The sequence below is a fragment of the Myxine glutinosa genome, chromosome 7 (assembly GCF_964187855.1).
Source record: "Myxine glutinosa chromosome 7, kmMyxGlut1.1, whole genome shotgun sequence".
In the NCBI taxonomy this organism is placed as follows: Eukaryota; Metazoa; Chordata; class Myxini; order Myxiniformes; family Myxinidae; genus Myxine; species Myxine glutinosa.
The window spans coordinates 97,005,015-97,022,955 of record NC_136267.1 but is presented as its reverse complement, the minus strand read 5'-3'; the positions used below and the strand labels follow the sequence as shown (position 1 = coordinate 97,022,955).

Below are 17,941 nucleotides of genomic sequence, written 5' to 3'. Positions count from 1 at the left end.
TACTTTCTTTCATTAACAGATTCAATCTCTACAATTTTTATATCAAAAGTTATCTTTAAATAATCTCTAACTATCATAGAACGAAATGACATTTCACCAGAAATATTAACATCATTCATTTTACTTAGATCTACACCCTTTGGATTATTAAAGAAAATACAAATGTCTCCTCTAGAATTATTAATGGTCTTATCATTCTTTTTCAAAGTATCGTGGTCAATCACTTTTTCAAGCTTTGAATAAATTGCCAGGAGTAGAGGAGAAACTTTTGTTAGATTTACTTTAATGGATGTCTTTCCAGGTATAGTTAGAGCTCTTCCTTTAAATGAAATAGAGGGGCTCATGTTATTTTTCATAACTGGTTTTACCCAAAAATTTCCATATTTATCTTTGTTCAATTTAACAACTTTGACATATTTTTCTATAACTTTCACCGAAGTAGAGATTGATTGAAATTTGTCTTTTGTGCTTTGAAACATTGTATTTATTAATGAATAAACTTGCATTTAGTTTAAGTAAAAATTTACCACATAAATATGATAAGTTCTGAAGGATATTTAGAATTTCCAGACTCTCCATATGATAAATTAGAGAATTGTCCGGCTTGTGATAGAGTGGGGCTTAATGATGAGGATTCATATAAACAATGTTTATTCTGTGATTATATTCTAATTAATGATAATAAGAAATATAAAAAAACATATAACTCTTTTAAATTAGAACCAAAAATGAATTACTTTACAAGATTAATAAGAGAGATGAATGTTAAGCATTATGGTGATAATACACCATTTCTTACAAGGAAAGAGACTCTTTGTATTGAGGAAATGTATAAGGGTTTAATGATATTTATTATTCAAAATAATTTTAATGGAAATGTTAATACAAGATACTACATAAATAAAATAATGAATTATTTTGAAATTAAACCCGAACTCAGGATAAAATATAGAGTTTCTAAAATAGCTCAAAAAAAGTTGGATGACTTGTTTTCCAAATATATAAATGAATGATTTTTTACCCGTTTGGGAAAATAAGATAAAATTTAATAACCATAAAAACATTCCAAATTCATTGAGATGTCTAATAGTTGGTTCAAGCGGATGTGGAAAAACCTGTTTGCTTTTAAAGATGCTCCTTACCCCCAACTTTTTAGATTATGATAATTTAATAATTTTTACGAAGTCAAGTTTTCAACCCGAGTATCAACTACTCTCACAGGGTTTTAATGCAGGTCTTAAAAAGGAAGACATTATCGGTTTATTTAAACTTCAAAACAAACTAAATGATTATAACATTGAGGATATAATACAACTATTTTGTGATACACAGAAACCTAAACCAAAACCCATAACTTGTATTCTCAGTGATAATACGGATGATATACCTTCACCTCAAGATTTAGATAAATCAAAAAAGAACCTCGTCATCTTTGATGATTGTGTTAATGAGAGAAACCAAACAGTAATGGATAGCTACTATACAAGAGGGAGACATTCTTCTTGTAATTGTATTTATCTTAGTCAGTCATATTTTCAACTCCCTCGACGCTCAATAAGAAACAATGCTAATACTTTTATTTTATTTAAGTTAAATTCAATAGATGTAAATAATTTTTGGAGAGATAATTGCTCTACGTTATGTAGTAAAAAAGAATTTGAAAATTATATGAAACACACGATTGGAAAATATAAATATATTGTTGTGAAACAAGATGAGATATTAAAGGATGTATTTTTATTTTAAACATAATTACATATATAAATGACAACAATTATTATTAACCTTGTGGGTAAATCTGCTTCTGGAAAGAACTTTCATAAATCTAAACTCTTGAATAGTAAAAATGAAAAGATTGTAAGTTTTTTTTAAAAACACCCTATGATTCGTTTTGTGAGTACTACAACCAGAGCAAAGCGACCAGGAGAAGTAGAAGGGAAAGATTATTACTACATTTCAATGGAGGAACATATGCGATTGAGGAACGAAGGTCAAATATTTGAGGAGGTCTCTCTTGGTTCTACAAAATATTCACATTGTAAGAGTGAGTTAAATAAAGTAAAATCTAATGGTCTTGGGATTTTAGAAACTAATCCTGAAGGAATGAGACAAATTATTAAACAATTGTGTGGTGATGGAGTTAAGATTTTATCATTCGGTTTTGATATCGATGAGGAGACTCAACGCAAACGTATGAAAAGCAGAGATACAAGTATTAGTGAAGAAGAAATAACAACTCGTATTAATACCAATAAAGAATTTGATGAAATATTTAAAGAAAAATATTTATTTCAACACATTTACTATAATGATGAAGAAAAGGAAAATTTTCCCATTGACCTTTACAATTCATTAAATGATATTTTTCAATAAATAAATACAGAAAATGAATACCGAAGAAAGAGAAAGAAAGTTTAAAGAACATCAAGAGTTGGTTTCAAAAGTTGTAAAACAACAGGAAGAGATAAAGAAGAAACGGAGACAGAAACTAACTGGTGAAGAAGCCTTTGAAAGAAAACAAGAGAAATTCTTTAAACCACTTTTGAAAACTCAACACTCACCTACAGTTCCCACGGTAGAATTTACTCCGAAAAAACTTCAAATGCTCAAAGATTTTAGTCAGATAACAAAACAAGAACTTGGTGAATTAGAATATGATGACGAGGGATTATTTCGGAAACTTGAGGAGGTAAATCAACCCCCTAATTATGTTGTGGAAGCTCTTCAAAACAATGAATATTCGGCGGGTTCAAAAACCAGAGCAGGTCTCATTCCAACAGAAGAACCAGCAGTGTTTCATCTTGTGAAAGAAAAGGTATTGATATTTAATGATGAATTGATGTTCTTGAGTTCTACTCAACCAAATGTTAAATTAACTCCAAGATTAATGTTTCTTCTAACAAACCCCGGATTCAGCGGTTCAAAATATTTTGAGGAACCACTTGATATGGAAAGAGAGGAAGATAGGGTATATATTGAGTTGTTAAATGCACTTGATTATGGAGTTTCTGTTGCTGGTAAAAGTAAGAAGAATGAGAAGGAGAAACATATTATTGATGCTTTAAGTAAACTTGGTTCAGGTGTTAGTTTTCTTCCAAATGACCCATCACAATTAGTTAATAGGCTATTATTGTTGTTAGGTAGTAAGAAGGCTGGAAACAACAATTGTTTTAATGAATCCTCAGCCATTTTAGATCAGTTGATGAATATGAAAATAATTAATAAATGTCAATACAAAGATATTTTATTAGATATTAAATAAGATGAGAAGCACAATTCTTAGTTTTAATTTCACAACGAGCGATTACACAACTTCATTCCCTTACCCACTACAACTTGACCCCCTTACCTCATATGAGGCATCTTTGTTGTCAATGGAAACTTACAATACCCTTTTTAATATCACAGAGAAAAACAACAAGTTTAGTTATAATCCAGGAAGTGGATATAAAACTATAACCGTTTCACCTGGAGCTTACGAGATTTCTCAAATATCTTCAGAAGTCTCTCGCCTTATGAAAGAAAAAGGTGATGAACCAAAAAATATTGTAATAGATATTCAAAAACACACTTCAAAATCAACTATTAAACTTAAAAATAATTATAAAGTTGATTTCACGATTGAAAATTCGTTTAGAGAGCTATTGGGCTTCTCTTCAAAAAAGATTGAAAATAACGGGACGTTTTACAGTGATAATGTTATCCAAATATCCTCCGGTATAAATTCAGTATTAATTCATTGTGATTTGATTGATGGTGCTTATAACGATGGAATAAGAACAAATACAATATTTTCATTCAGTGCATACTCAACCCCGATTGGTTATAAATTTAATATGGAACCAAAAAATCTTGTCTATTTACCTGTGTCAGGAAAAACCATATACAGAGTAAATTTTAGGATAACCGACCAAGATAATCATATGATATCCTTTAATGATGAAATTATATCCATCAGAATTCACCTACGTGAAGTTTTTCAATAAATAAATAATGGTTATTGTGAGAAAACACGAGTTGGGAAAATATAAAATAATTACAGGGGAGGGCATGTTCCTTTCACCAGACTATACAAGGTATGTGGGTAGAGGATACTATAAACCTAAGAGACAACGAGGTGTAGGTCATCAATTTCGAAATAAAGGAGATGGGATAATTGATACTCTAATGGGTATTGGTTCAACCATCCTTAAACATAAAGACCTAATTGGTTCAACTGCTTCTGCCGTGGGCTCCGTTGCGGGTGCTATAAAGAGTATAAAAGATGCTCAAAAGGAGTCTCATAAATTACAAGCAATCAAAGAAATAAAAAAAGGTAAAACTCAACTATCTTCACAAGAACGACAAAAAATCATTAAAATACTTGGGTCAGGGTTTCAACAATTTTAATGCTATATAAATACAAGTATGGAAGCGATTGATAGTATCTATGATTTGGATGATACGATTATCATTTCAAACTCCACTAAAAAGGAAGACTATTTTAAGGTAAATGCTATAACAGGAACAGACTGGAATTCAAACGGAACAAAAAGTTTTGAAATAAATAATCAACAAACTTACTTGAATATAGCTGATAGTTTCTTGCTGTGTAAATTTAAATTCACTAAGGCTGCGAATAATACTAATGCTACACTCGTAAATGATTTCTTCTGGAAAATGTTTGACAGTGTCCGCCTGTATATTGGAACACAAGAGGTTGAAGCGGTTGATTATGTCTCTGCTACATCTGAAATGATGAAATTTACACTATATTCGTTTAGTGATAGAATGGGTAAGGGAGCTGTTGAAGGTTTTATTCCTGATATGTCAACGGGTACAAACGCAGACCCTGGTTATAGTCAAAGGAAGTCAATGTATAATGATGAAACAAAAGCAGTGAATAGTTTTACCGTAGCAGTACCTCTTAAAGGTATATTTGGATTTTGCGATTATGATAAAGTTTTGTATGGTCTTAAAATTAGATTTCAACTACAAAGGAATGATAATGTAAATAGGTTGCTTTTTGGGGATGAAAATGCTTTTGGAGACAACAATAAATTTGTTATTAATGATTTGTGTTGGTATATCAGTGAATATACTCCTAATCTTAAAACGGAAGAGATGTTAAATAGAAGACTTAACTCAAAGAAACCGCTAAATGTATCATACCTTAAAAGAAGATGTCAACACGTTAAACTGGAACACACTACCTACACTTGGAATTTGGGTGTTCTTCAAGGAAAGCCACGATACCTCTGGCTCATTTAAAAAAAACCAGATGGAGAGGACGGTACTAATAAGAATAATGCGCTGAGTGATAATGCTAAGGTGAAACAACTTCGGGTTTCTCTTGATGGCACATTTTATCCGCGAGATAGATTGGAAATTGATTGGGAAAAAAATGATTATGCGGAAGCCTACAAGTCCTACCAAAAGGTGTGTGAAAGTAATCTATCTATAATTCCAGTAATCTCTGTGTGTTTGTTTGTTTGTACGTTTGTTTGTTTGTACGTTTGTTTGTCTGTGACCGCTGTTTCTCGACAACCACGGGTCCGATATACTTTAAACTTGCCAGGTATATTGCTGGGGACCCGAGGATGTGCCTTTTCAAGGTTTCATATTAATCGGACAATTACTTACCGAGCTATGTCCAAAAAACGATTCAACCAATCAGAGAGCAGCGAGCTATCGCGTGTGCCGAACGTGGCGAACACACTCTGCCTCGGATGGCACATTTGAGAGCGTATTCATTTATTTCCCGTCGGCAAACTATGTTGGCGCTATGTTGGCGTTAAACGATGTTTTAAAACTAATTAAAACCCCGGGGGGATTGTCACTGTACTCGCAAGCCGTTCGCCGTTCGCTTTGGCGTTGCGAATGGACCAAAACATTTCATGAACCAAACCATTTCATGTAAAGTGTTCGCCGTTCGCTTTGGCGTTGCGAATGGACCAAAACATTTCATGGACCAAACCATTTCATGTAAATAGAGGGGGGGATATAATTTTAGATATAGATATAGTACGGGCATGCCCTAGTGGTAATAATGATCCTATTTTGGATATGGTTGCGTTTCAAAAACTTTATACAATCTACGCAATTGACCTGAGTTCTCAAAAGGAAACTATAAAGTCTAATCGAGTGGATACTTCTCTATACATTGAAAGAGGGGAGAGTGAAGAGGTTAATGCATATTGTTTGCTTTTGGAGGAAACAGAATTACAGATTAATACAGATAATGGTGTTATGATTAATATCACATAGGTTTTTTCTCATAAATAAATGGTTGGGGTATATGTTAATCAAATCAATCTTAATAAATTAACATCTTGTATTCAAAATCAAAAGCCTTGTATTATTAATGTTAATACAATTCAAAGAAAAGGAGCTGTAAGAATTGATGTTTTACTCACACACACACAAGTAAAAACACTAAATGATGTTGGATCACTTAAAATTAAAATGACGAAACCTATGTTAAAGAAATATTCAATAGACGAGTCAAGAGGAGGATTTCTCCCGTTTCTAATTCCTTTATTTGCTGGTTTAAGTGCGGCGGGAGCATTGACTGGTGGTATTTCAGCAGCGGTAAAAACTGCTAACGAAAGGAAGGCACAACTAAAAGCTCAAAAAGAATTGGAAAGACATAACAAGGAGTTGGAGAAACAAATTAGTGGAAGTGGTGTAATTGTAGCTTTTGCTCAAAAACTTGAAAGTCTACCTGATAAAGCTAGATTGTTGGTTGGAGATATGCTTTCCTCTATCGCTCAAGCGGGTGTTAAACTAACTAAATGGGGTAATGGATTGTATCTTTCTCATAAATAAATGGATAAATGGTTTAAACAATTTGGAAAGAATACAACGTCAAATATAGAACTAGCTAAGTATTGTAAAACACTAAAAATTGATAATGTGGTTATTTGTATGAGAGATGAATTAATACATATAAATAAGAATACAAAGAATATTATTATGAATTTAGACACACAGAATGGTTCTCATTGGGTTTGTATTCATAATAGTCAGGATAAATATTATTTTGATAGTTATGGTATGCCACCACCTGTTGAAGTAATACAATTCTTACAGAATGGTGTTTATCAAACATTTCAAGTTCAAGAAATTAATTCAAAATGTTGTGGTCAATTATGTTTATATGTATTATTTCAACTCAACAATAATGAAAATTTTTATGATATCATTTTTAATCTAATATAAATGACTTATGTTGGAAAAGATGGTTCTATCTTTGGAAAATCCTCTCAGGATATTGATTTATCAAATTATTATACAAAGGCACAGGCTGAACGACAAAAATATAGTGTAAGTAAAAATATTAATATGAAGAATACTTATAAATTAATCAATTATCCAAACCCTACAGATGCGAATGACTTAATTAGATTAAGTGATTTATCACAATATATATTTTTAAAGAAAACAGCACGTTTTGTTAAACAAGTAAAATTTACAACCACAACACCTGGTTATACTGACCATACACCTTTCCTCATTGAATTTAACTACCTGCTTACAATTGAATTTTATAAAGAAGGACATTTAGTTAATATGCGAATTAATAAATGGGGGTATGATATGCCTGATTTAGGGTATAATTGGTCTTTTTCAATAAACATAGAAGACCTACATGATTTAAATCAGTCTCGTAAAGAAGAATATTATCCACTTGGTGAAGATAAGGATTTATGTGGAAGTACAATTAGTAAACAACAAATACGTGATTTTAAGAAAAGAAAAATATATGATAGTATAGCGATGGTTTGCATGACAAAGAAGGAAGGTAATGAGATAAGGATAGAAAGCCGAGGAATACAAACCGATTTGGTAGTGGGAAGATGGGGTGGTATTACCTGTCATAATATTAATCTCACATATATTTCTGATACATAAATGGCAGGAAGAAGACTACAAGAGAATTATAATTTTTGTATTCAAGGATACCTACAAGAAAAGGGTGCTCGGTATTACATACCTTATGATTTGGAGCATATACATGGGAATTTTGTCATTAAAAACTGGCCTTATACTGATATTGTTAAACCCACAAATAGAGACTTGTTTAAAATATTAAATAAAAATGAACTTCTCAAAGTTATGAAATATAAAACTCTTTTAGAAATCGTCAACAAATCTTATTGGTATCCTATTATGAGAAAAATAATTATAGATACAAGAATATCACAAAATCCAGATGAGTATATGTATAATATTCTTTGGGGTTCAAACTCAAGGGTAGCAAGGGATGAGGAAGGAGTTGAAGAAGAGAAGGAGGAAAGAGAGAAAAGAGAGAAGGAGGAAAGAGAGAAAAAGGAGAAGGAGGAAAGGGAGAAAAAGGAGGAGGAGAGGGAGAAAAAGGAGAAGGAGGAGAGGGAGGAAAGGGAGCAAAGAGAGAGGGAGGAAAAATATAAAAAGATGGAAATCAGTGAGATTCGTAAAAGATTGAGTGTATTACAGCAAATAAATCAATCTCAACGCACCGAAGAGGAAATTAAAGAATTAACAACTCTTATGAAGATAATGGTTTCAAAAATAACAACGTCAATGTCTTCAATTTCAGGGAGGAGATTTAAACGAGAAAGTGGTGAAGAAGAAGAAGAAGGAAAAGATTATGTGATTGATGATGTTGGTGTCATTGACTTTAGTTAGTTTTTATTTGTAAATAAATGGAGGAGAGAGTGAAGGCATTCCTTAGGATTCTTTATGTTTTAAAAATAAAGATTGAAATGTATATGTTGAAAACCAAAAAGGTTTTGATACTCTGTCGGAATTTTTCTGATAAATAAATATGAGTTATTGTCTCAAATGTAAAAAGAAAACTAAATCTAAAAATATCTCTTATGTTAAAGCTAAAAATAATAGAGTTTATCAAAAAGGAATATGTCAAGTGTGTGGCTCTAAAAAGTGCCAATTCATCTCACCTAAAAGAGGAGGAGACATACAAAAGTTTCTGTCAGGAAGTAAATTTACAACAACTGGAATTCCAGGGGAATTACACCTTCCAGGGTATTCTTTCTGTGGTCCAGGAACAAACTTGGATAAAAGATTAGATGAGGCTGACAATCCTAAACCTTGGTCTAAACCTACAAATAGGGTTGACGAAGTGTGTATGAAGCATGATATTGCTTATGGGAAAACCACTACGTTGACTGAAAAACATAAAGCCGACAGCGAAATGTTGTATAATTTGTCTTTGATACAAAATCCAACGTTGAGAGAGAAAGTTGATAGGTTTATTGTGAGAAATTTGATAAATGCTAAATTGAAACTTGGTCTTGGTTATTCCTCAAAAAACTATTAGGCTCTAATGATGTCATCAAGACTGAGGAGCTTTTGGCTGAAGAATTACACAAACCTATAATCACAAAGTTTAAAAGAAGGAAGGTTTATTCTAAATACACCGACCACATATGGTCCGCTGATTTAATTGAATTGAATAATGACAGGGGATACAGGTATGCTTTAACCGTTATTGATTTGAGGAGTAGATTTGCCTGGGTTGTCCCTTTAAAAAATAAAAGGGGTGATACTTTAATGTTAGCCTTTAAGCTAATATTTGATCGGGATAAAAGGAAACCAAAGAAGTTATGGACTGATGAGGGAACAGAGTTCTATAACAAAATATTCATGAAATTTCTTAAGGGGAAGGGTATTAAATTATACAGCACCTTTAATGAAGGAAAGGCAGTTGTTATTGAGCGTTTTAATCGTACTTTGAAAGAGAAATTATATAAAAAATTCACAGAACTCGGTTCTCAAAAATGGGTGTATTTAATTCAGGATATTGTAGATGATTACAACAATACAGTTCATTCATCAACAAAATCAAAACCATCAGAAACATTTACAAAATTAGAATATGAAAAGGAGATTAATTTGAGAAAGCCCAAGTTCAAAGTTGGTGATATGGTAAGGATATACAAATGGAAAAGCCATTTTGAGAAAGGTTATACACAAAAATGGACTCGTGAATTATTTAAAATCATTGATGTAATGGATACAGTCCCTTGGACCTACAAATTATATGATTTAAATGGAGAAGAAATCTTGGGTTCATTTTACTCGCAAGAATTACAAAAAACACAAGTAAGCAGATAATACCCTTGAAAATAATAAATAAATGAATAAAATGTAATGGGGATACGTTTTTATATCTGTGAACCCCAAACACAGAATCCCACAACTTTTTAGTTGGGGCTTAACTTTTGTGTGTGTATAATGGGGATACGTTTTTAAATCTGTGAACCCCAAACACAGAATCCCACAACTTTTTAGTTGGGGCTTAACTTTTGTGTGTGTATAATGGGGATACGTTTTTAAATCTGTGAACCCCAAACACAGAATCCCACAACTTTTTAGTTGGGGCTTAACTTTTGTGTGTGTATAATGGGGATACGTTTTTAAATCTGTGAACCCCAAACACAGAATCCCACAACTTTTTAGTTGGGGCTTAACTTTTGTGTGTGTATAATGGGGATACGTTTTTAAATCTGTGAACCCCAAACACAGAATCCCACAACTTTTTAGTTGGGGCTTAACTTTTGTGTGTGTGTGTATGTGTGAGTGAGTCATAATAATATACAAACCCTAACCCAACCCCAACCCTAACCCAACCCCATCCCTAACCCAAACCCATCCCTAACCCAACCCCATCCCTAACCCAACCCATCCCTAACCCAACCCCATCCCTAACCCAACCCCATCCCTAACCCAACCCCATCCCTAACCCAACCCCATCCCTAACCCAACCCCAACCCTAACCCTCACATTCAAAATCCCAACCCTAACCCAACCCCATCCCTAACCCAACCCCATCCCTAACCCAACCCATCCCTAACCCTCACATTCAAAATCCCAACCCTAACCCAATCCCATTCCTAACCCAACCCCAACCCTAACCCTCACATTCAAAATCCCAACCCTAACCCAACCCATCCCTAACCCAACCCCATCCCTAACCCAACCCCATCCCTAACCCAACCCCAACCCTAACCCTCACATTCAAAATCCCAACCCTAACCCAACCCCATCCCTAACCCTCACATTCAAAATCCCACCCAAACCCTAACATAATCTTTCTTTTCTTCTTTTTTTAAATACGTATTTCTTTTTTCTTTTTTTCCTCTTCCTCCAATTCTGTCTTTCAAGGCTTTCAAGTTTGAAGAAGTAGAAATGGAAAGAAAGAATTTTCCAGCATTTTCTTCCTCGAACTTTCTTGATATTGCTTAAATCAAGCGTCATTAAATAAAGAACATTGTTCATTGCTTTAGAATCCAAAGAGTCTCCAAGAGGAACCCCACAGGTAGAGTCTCCAAAATAAAACCAACTTTCCAAGTTCCCAAGGTAAAACCACATTCCTGTTGAGCCTCCAAGATAGGTATCACATTCCGAGTCATCAAAACAAAACCCCCATTCCGAGTCTCCAAAAATATAACCATCTTTCCAAGTCCCCAAGGTAGAACCACAATTTTCAGAAATATTGGGGGTTTCCGTGATAAGTCTCACATAGTATAACTGCGGACCATCAGGGAAAACTTCCCTTTCCCAATTTTTTAGGGTTTCTATGATGTGTCTCACATAGTATAACTGCGGACCATCAGGGAGAACTCTCCTTGTCCAATTTTTTAGGGTTTCTATGATGTGTCTCACATAGTATAACTGCGGACCATCAGGGAGAATTCCCATTTCACAATTTTTTAGGGTTTCTATGATGTGTCTCACATAGTATAACTGCAGACCATCAGGGAGAACTCTCCTTGCCCAATTGTTTAGGGTTTCTATGATGTGTCTCACATAGTATAACTGCGGACCATCAAGGAGAACTCCCCTTTCCCAATTTTCAGAAATTTGTGGGTCTCCAATGTATGACTTGTATTCTGGCTCATCAAGGTAGAACTTGTTCAGTGGGTTTTGTTTTGATAACTCACAACAAGTATCATCATGGTAAAACTCTTTTTCAGGATTTTGTGGATCTCCAAGGTATAACTCTTTGGCTGGGTCATCAAGGTAGAACTCGTTCTGGGGGTCTTGGTTGTTCAAAATGTCTTCAAACAAAAAAATAACTTCATCCCAAGTTGTGTTAAAAGCAGAATTTTCATTTCGTATCTCAGATACAATTTCCTGTGAAAGAAAATAACAATGTATTAATTTAATACAATATTTTTTATTTGTATAAATCAAGCTCTATGAATATTAAAATATACTTTGTTAACTCTTACACGAGTCTCATCTAAAAAAAAAAATTAAAATAAATAATTAAATTAAAAAATTAAAAAATTAACAAACTTACCTCCATTGATAAGAGGTTCGAGTCCAGTTCATCAATCTGAAGGTTGAGTTCTACACAGGAAGTAGGACTCCAAGGAATAGCAAAGTTATCCCATTCCATTTCGGCATAGTAGTCCATTCTCAAGTGAAGCAGAAAGCGTGTTTGAAAAAGCCTGTGTGGTCGGTGCCTTTTATAAGGACTGGGTGTGTCATTTCCTGTGGAAATTCCCTGGGCATGTCTTAACTGGAAATGATGTGATGGAAATTCCCTGAAAATGATGTAATGTATTACCTGGAAATGATACAATGCTGAAGAGTTTATAAAGTGGGTGGGGCTTAGCAAAAGTGGGCGGGGCTTAGCAAAAGTGGGCGTGCCCTAACAAAAAGTGGGCGGGGCTTAGTAGAAAGGTGGGCGTGGCTTAACAAAAAGTGGGCGTGGCTTACCAAAAAGTGGACGGAGCTTCACAAAAAGTGGGCAGAGCCTACCAAAAAGTGTGTGGCACTGGAGGCGCTCAAACAAGAACATTGAGGGAGGTTTACCATTTTATCTTAGCTCAGTTAAAATATCTTAATAAAAAACCAAACTCAAACATATTTTTTGTTAATGTATTAGACGGTGAGGAGAGTTGTATAGTCCTTGAGCCAGACCAAAAGTAATGCTCCGGCGGGGGGAGTAATTCTCATTATGATTTTCCATTAGACCAATGTCTCAAGTGTCAGAAAAGGTGTGATGGACATCTGAGAACGGTAGCTTAGTGCCCGGATGGACGCCATCTTTGAAACCACCCAGCTCGAAAATGCCCATTTGGTGGGGTACATTGTTGCACGTGTATCTGGACTTCTATACTAGCTATCGATGTGCGGTTGACGACTAAATATACGTCCGATGTGTACCGTCTAAATAAAAAATAATATGAAGCATTTTGTTTTAGATTAATTATTATAAAAATCAATTATCGAAAAAAAATCATATATTTTTCAATATTTTATTATTAGACTTGTACTTTTTTTAGTGAAACAACACTGGTATGATTTTCCAAATTATGCATTGTGCTACACCGTTTATCTGTCTATAAAAATAACTCAAAAACTAAAACATATCAACCACCACGAGTTTACAACAAATAAATGTAAAGAGGCATAAAATGACTTAGGCCGCCGCTGGCATTATCTATTCTGACGATAACGCAAGTTAGGAATGTCGTACGGAGAGGATTTTAACACCATACGATATCTAATAAGCAGGCGGAAATTGTTACATAGGAAATCTGCACTTTGGTGGCCATCTTGGATTTCAAAATGGCCGCCAATTATATTAATTATTCATTACTAGAGTTTGGAAAGACGTATGGAGCTGATTTTAACACCATACGATGTATATTCCTAATAAGCAAGCGGAGGTATCATTGAACATGTCATGTTTTAGTCAAATAACACCGGTATGATCTTCCAAATTATACATTTTGCTAAACCGTTTATCTGTCTATAAAGATTTTCAGGCAATTTGGCCTGCATTATAATAGAGAACAACATATGCTATACAATATACAGTGCACACAAAGTTAATCATCAGAGTCGCCATCAGAGTCATTGGCATCCTGAGCCACGATAGCATCATCCTGCACCATGTTGGAGCATCCCTGCAGCTTACACACAACAGTGCACTTCAACCCATTCAGTATGCAGGAGCAATCTGACGGTCGACACGTCCTTCTGCATGTGCATGAGATGAGATTCAAGACGACATCTGGAGCTGGTAGACCCGCCATCCATCGGATTGTGAGCTAACCGCCATCATCGAGTTCCCAACCATGTCCTGCTGATGGTGTTGGGACGTCTGGTAGGTTTTCAAGGCTGCGTCGCCAGATAGCCGCCTGATAGTTGGCCCTAAGCGTATGCTGCATCAAGGAGTCTTCACAAGGCGGCAATTGTCCAGATTCGATCTGGCCCTTCTTTGCACAGAACATGTGATAACGGAGCGAATTAACACCGACGATCTTCGTGTTCTTGGCGTACAGCTGACACGTGAAGGCCTGAATGCTATTGAAGACGTCTGTTGGTACATTCCACGAAGATCCCAGATCTGTGAATGCTTGAAGATACAGCTCATTCGCTTGCACAAGCTTCAAAGCCTTTATCTTTCCTTGGCTAGCCAGAGCACTCACAGTGTCACACCCGCTCCATGCATGAAGCCCTGGCAATGCACTGCAAACTCCAGACCCCAATACCGCAGCCAACTTTCCAACGTCGATCATTCTGACTCGAACCTTTGTTCCTCGTCTGATGAAGAGCTGACTATCGATGGTTCTGCTGAGATGAAGACTGATGATCAGAACGTCGGTGTCATCTGCCACTAAGATGATCGTCTTGTAGTGGGTAGCGGCGTGCTTTGCGTGGAGAAACATACGCGTGTCTGCTTCCTCGTGACTACATTCGAGTGCTTGCACCAACTTCCACCTATCGCGGGTCAGTACCAGACATTTTTCACTACAGGTGACATACAGTGTTCTGTTGCCTAGCTTTTCGCGATTTGTTTCATGTTTCCACGACTCCGCCAGAAACACAACCAGTTTCTCCTTTGTCTGGCTGCAAGCAAGGAGACGCCGCCAGTTCATGATTTTGTGTGCGGGTCTGATCTCGCTGAAACTGATGCCTTCATTTGAACCGCGGTTCACACGCTCAGCTGCTTTGATGGATTCTTCTGTGTATGTGTCAAAGACAACATCGATGCGCTCACTGCCTTGACCAGCGTGAAGCGCTGCAGCAAGGATGCGGTCAGATAGTTCTTCGAACGTGTCGTTCTCGCCATGCATCTTTTGTATGAGAGCCATCGCATCAATTATTATTGTTGCACTTCGCTTGTCAACGCTCTCGGCTGGTTCCACAAGACCTTCCATGTGTTTCGCAAGTGCAGCTTTGTTCGTTTTTTTCATTGACCCATCAACGTTTGCCAAAGACCATGGTAACGGCCCTAGTGGGTGACAAAGGACAAGTTGCATGTCGAGGTTCCTTGTCTTGGCGATGAGTATCATGGTGGCAAACAGTTGTCTGTCAGCTCTCAGGACGATCTCCTTGTTTGTGCCCTTCACAACTTTCTGCTTGATCTTACCAAAGGTCTTCAAGTTTAGCTTGTTCAATGTGTCATGAAAGCCTGTTCCCTCTTCAAGACGTTTCTGGAAGCTTTGATACGCCGCTTCCCCCTTTTGCAGGGTGTTGAGTAGGTCATTAGAAACGTCCTCCCTCGCAGCCGCTCCGGTAGATATACTGAGAAGACATGACGGATCATCGGCGAATGGATTGGTCCAGTCATTTTCCAGTAGATCACAGATAGCTGTGACGCCAGACTCATCACGTTTGATGCGAGAAGTAGACAAGTCAGGGTGCTTGGCGTGAGATGTGTCGCTGCCATTCACAAGGATAGTTTCTCGTAGTTGCCTCAGTGCAGTAGCCCGATTTTCTGCAGTTAGATAGTATCGTGACACAGCCCCTTGTCGAAGACTAAAACCTCGTGTTCCTCCAGCTGTTTGCGTATCTTTGTTTACTGTTTCTTCTGTTGTCTGATCAACAGCGATTCTGGCAAATGGATTCCCTGGTCTAAGCTGTACGGAGAAGTAGCCTTGATTGAAATGCCTGTACAACTCGGGGCATGTTTCGTGGAGTTGCGTCATCTGTGCATAGTACACTGGTAGATATCTAGCATAGTTCACCTTGTTCATTGCGAAACACCAAGGGATCACTCTTCTGACACAAGCCAAGTGAAGCATCCGGTCGCCTTCTCTATCCGCACGAATCAACCCCAGCAGGGTCTCTACCATATCAATATACATCATCCATAAGCGAGCCAGGTCTCCATGTTTGGTTCGCAGAAAATGTAGGTATTTCGCGAACATGTCAAAGCTCTGTACACATGAATCATCATCGAGAGCAGCAGCGAGAGTCTCGTGGCAAACATCCTCCTTGATGCTGCGAATTTTGAGGTCAGTGCTTCGAATCTGGGGTTCCTTGTCAGGATGATTGCTTTCTATCCACACCTGGAAGCCCTTCCAAATGATGCGCATTAGTGCCTCGTACATCAACTTGTGGAGTCGCACAGCACGGTTGTATTGCTTGCCTTCCAGAACCCTGTTGATGGAACCTTCAGCGATTACTCCTGACTCAACAGCTACATCCCGAAGGCCTGCATCTCCAAACATTTTCCCAATGCTCGACATGAAGTTACAGATGGTATGGAAGTTCCCCATCATGAGCACGATTCTTCCATATCGATCGACATCTTTCCATGCTATTTCGGTCGCCTTAGCAAATAGTGCCTGGTCTAGCACCACCGGTATACGCTCAAGCTGAAGTGATGACATGATGTTCAGAGCTTCTTTGAGGATTTTTTGCACTGTTGCCATATCTGTGGCAGGCGCGTTTATAGTCGGCAGGTAGCCAACTACATCTTCCGTCACCTGAACACGATCTCTAGTCATGATGTTGAAACCAGTCTACGAACTGATTGTCTGGTCGCATGGTTCCAGCATGCGAGTCATAATCCATACGTGATTTCGGCGCTGCGCAAGGGATGTTGCGCCTGCAAGAGTGTCAGAAAGATCTGCAGGCTTGATTGCAGGTGGGCCCTCTCGTTTCCCACCGCTGTATATTGCAACTAAATCGCTGGATGACGGGATAGATCGCTTCTTATCTGCTTTGGATACTGCCGATGGAGGTTGGGGCGGCAAACACGACTGCGACTTCGGTTGGACGATGATACCGTTGACGCGATGCGATGTTCCGCCACCACTCAGCGATTCCTCCCCCCCCCCCCCCCCCTCAGAAATTAATCAGGTCACCGCAACAAATCTCAGACTGAGATATAGAATATAGATATAGAATAGACTGACGTCACTTTCGGCACTGGGTTCTGTGGGTTGATTATCGGCGGGAAATTCCAACTGACATAGTTTCGGTTTGTGGAAAGTGCATGCCTTTTCATATATTTTTTGTGTAAACTCGTGGTGGATGATATGTTTTAGTTTTTGAGTTATTTTTATAGACAGATAAACGGTGTAGCACAATGCATAATTTGGAAAATCATACGTGTTGTTTCACTAAAAAAAGTACAAGTCTAATAATAAAATATTGAAAAATATATGATTTTTTTTCGATAATTGATTTTTATAATAATTAATCTAAAACAAAATGCTTCATATTATTTTTTATTTAGACGGTACACATCGGACGTATATTTAGTCGTCAACCGCACATCGATAGCTAGTATAGAAGTCCAGATACACGTGCAACAATGTACCCCACCAAATGGGCATTTTCGAGCTGGGTGGTTTCAAAGATGGCGTCCATCCGGGCACTAAGCTACCGTTCTCAGATGTCCATCACACCTTTTCTGACACTTGAGACATTGGTCTAATGGAAAATCATAATGAGAATTACTCCCCCGCCGGAGCATTCACTTCAAAATATGGCCGGTTGGCTCAAGGACTAGTAGGAGAATTAAATTATTTCCCACGCATAAACAAATATTTGTCGGGTCGATATTTGAGTGGGTTATATTCACCAGATGATATTAAGAGTAAAAGGTTAAAAGGTCCATAAGGTCAGAAGGATCACAGGTTCACACAGAAGGACCATTGTTTAAGTGGTCTAATGAATAAGGATAACATGTCAAAAGGTTAGA

General features: G+C 36.8%; 1 protein-coding gene across 1 annotated transcript in view; it reads right to left on the bottom strand.

The window, feature by feature from the left end:
* The window catches only part of LOC144893076 (uncharacterized), a 46,769-nt gene extending 34,102 nt beyond the window's left edge, over positions 1-12,667 (bottom strand). The window contains exons 1-2 of the mRNA XM_078782706.1: positions 12,290-12,667; positions 11,722-12,120 (exon numbers count right to left, since the gene is read on the bottom strand). Coding sequence (XP_078638832.1) covers positions 11,722-12,120; positions 12,290-12,406 — 516 coding nt within the window. The 5' untranslated portion in view covers positions 12,407-12,667. The remainder of the gene's footprint in view (positions 1-11,721; positions 12,121-12,289) is intronic.
* Between the last annotated feature and the right edge of the window lie 5,274 nt (positions 12,668-17,941).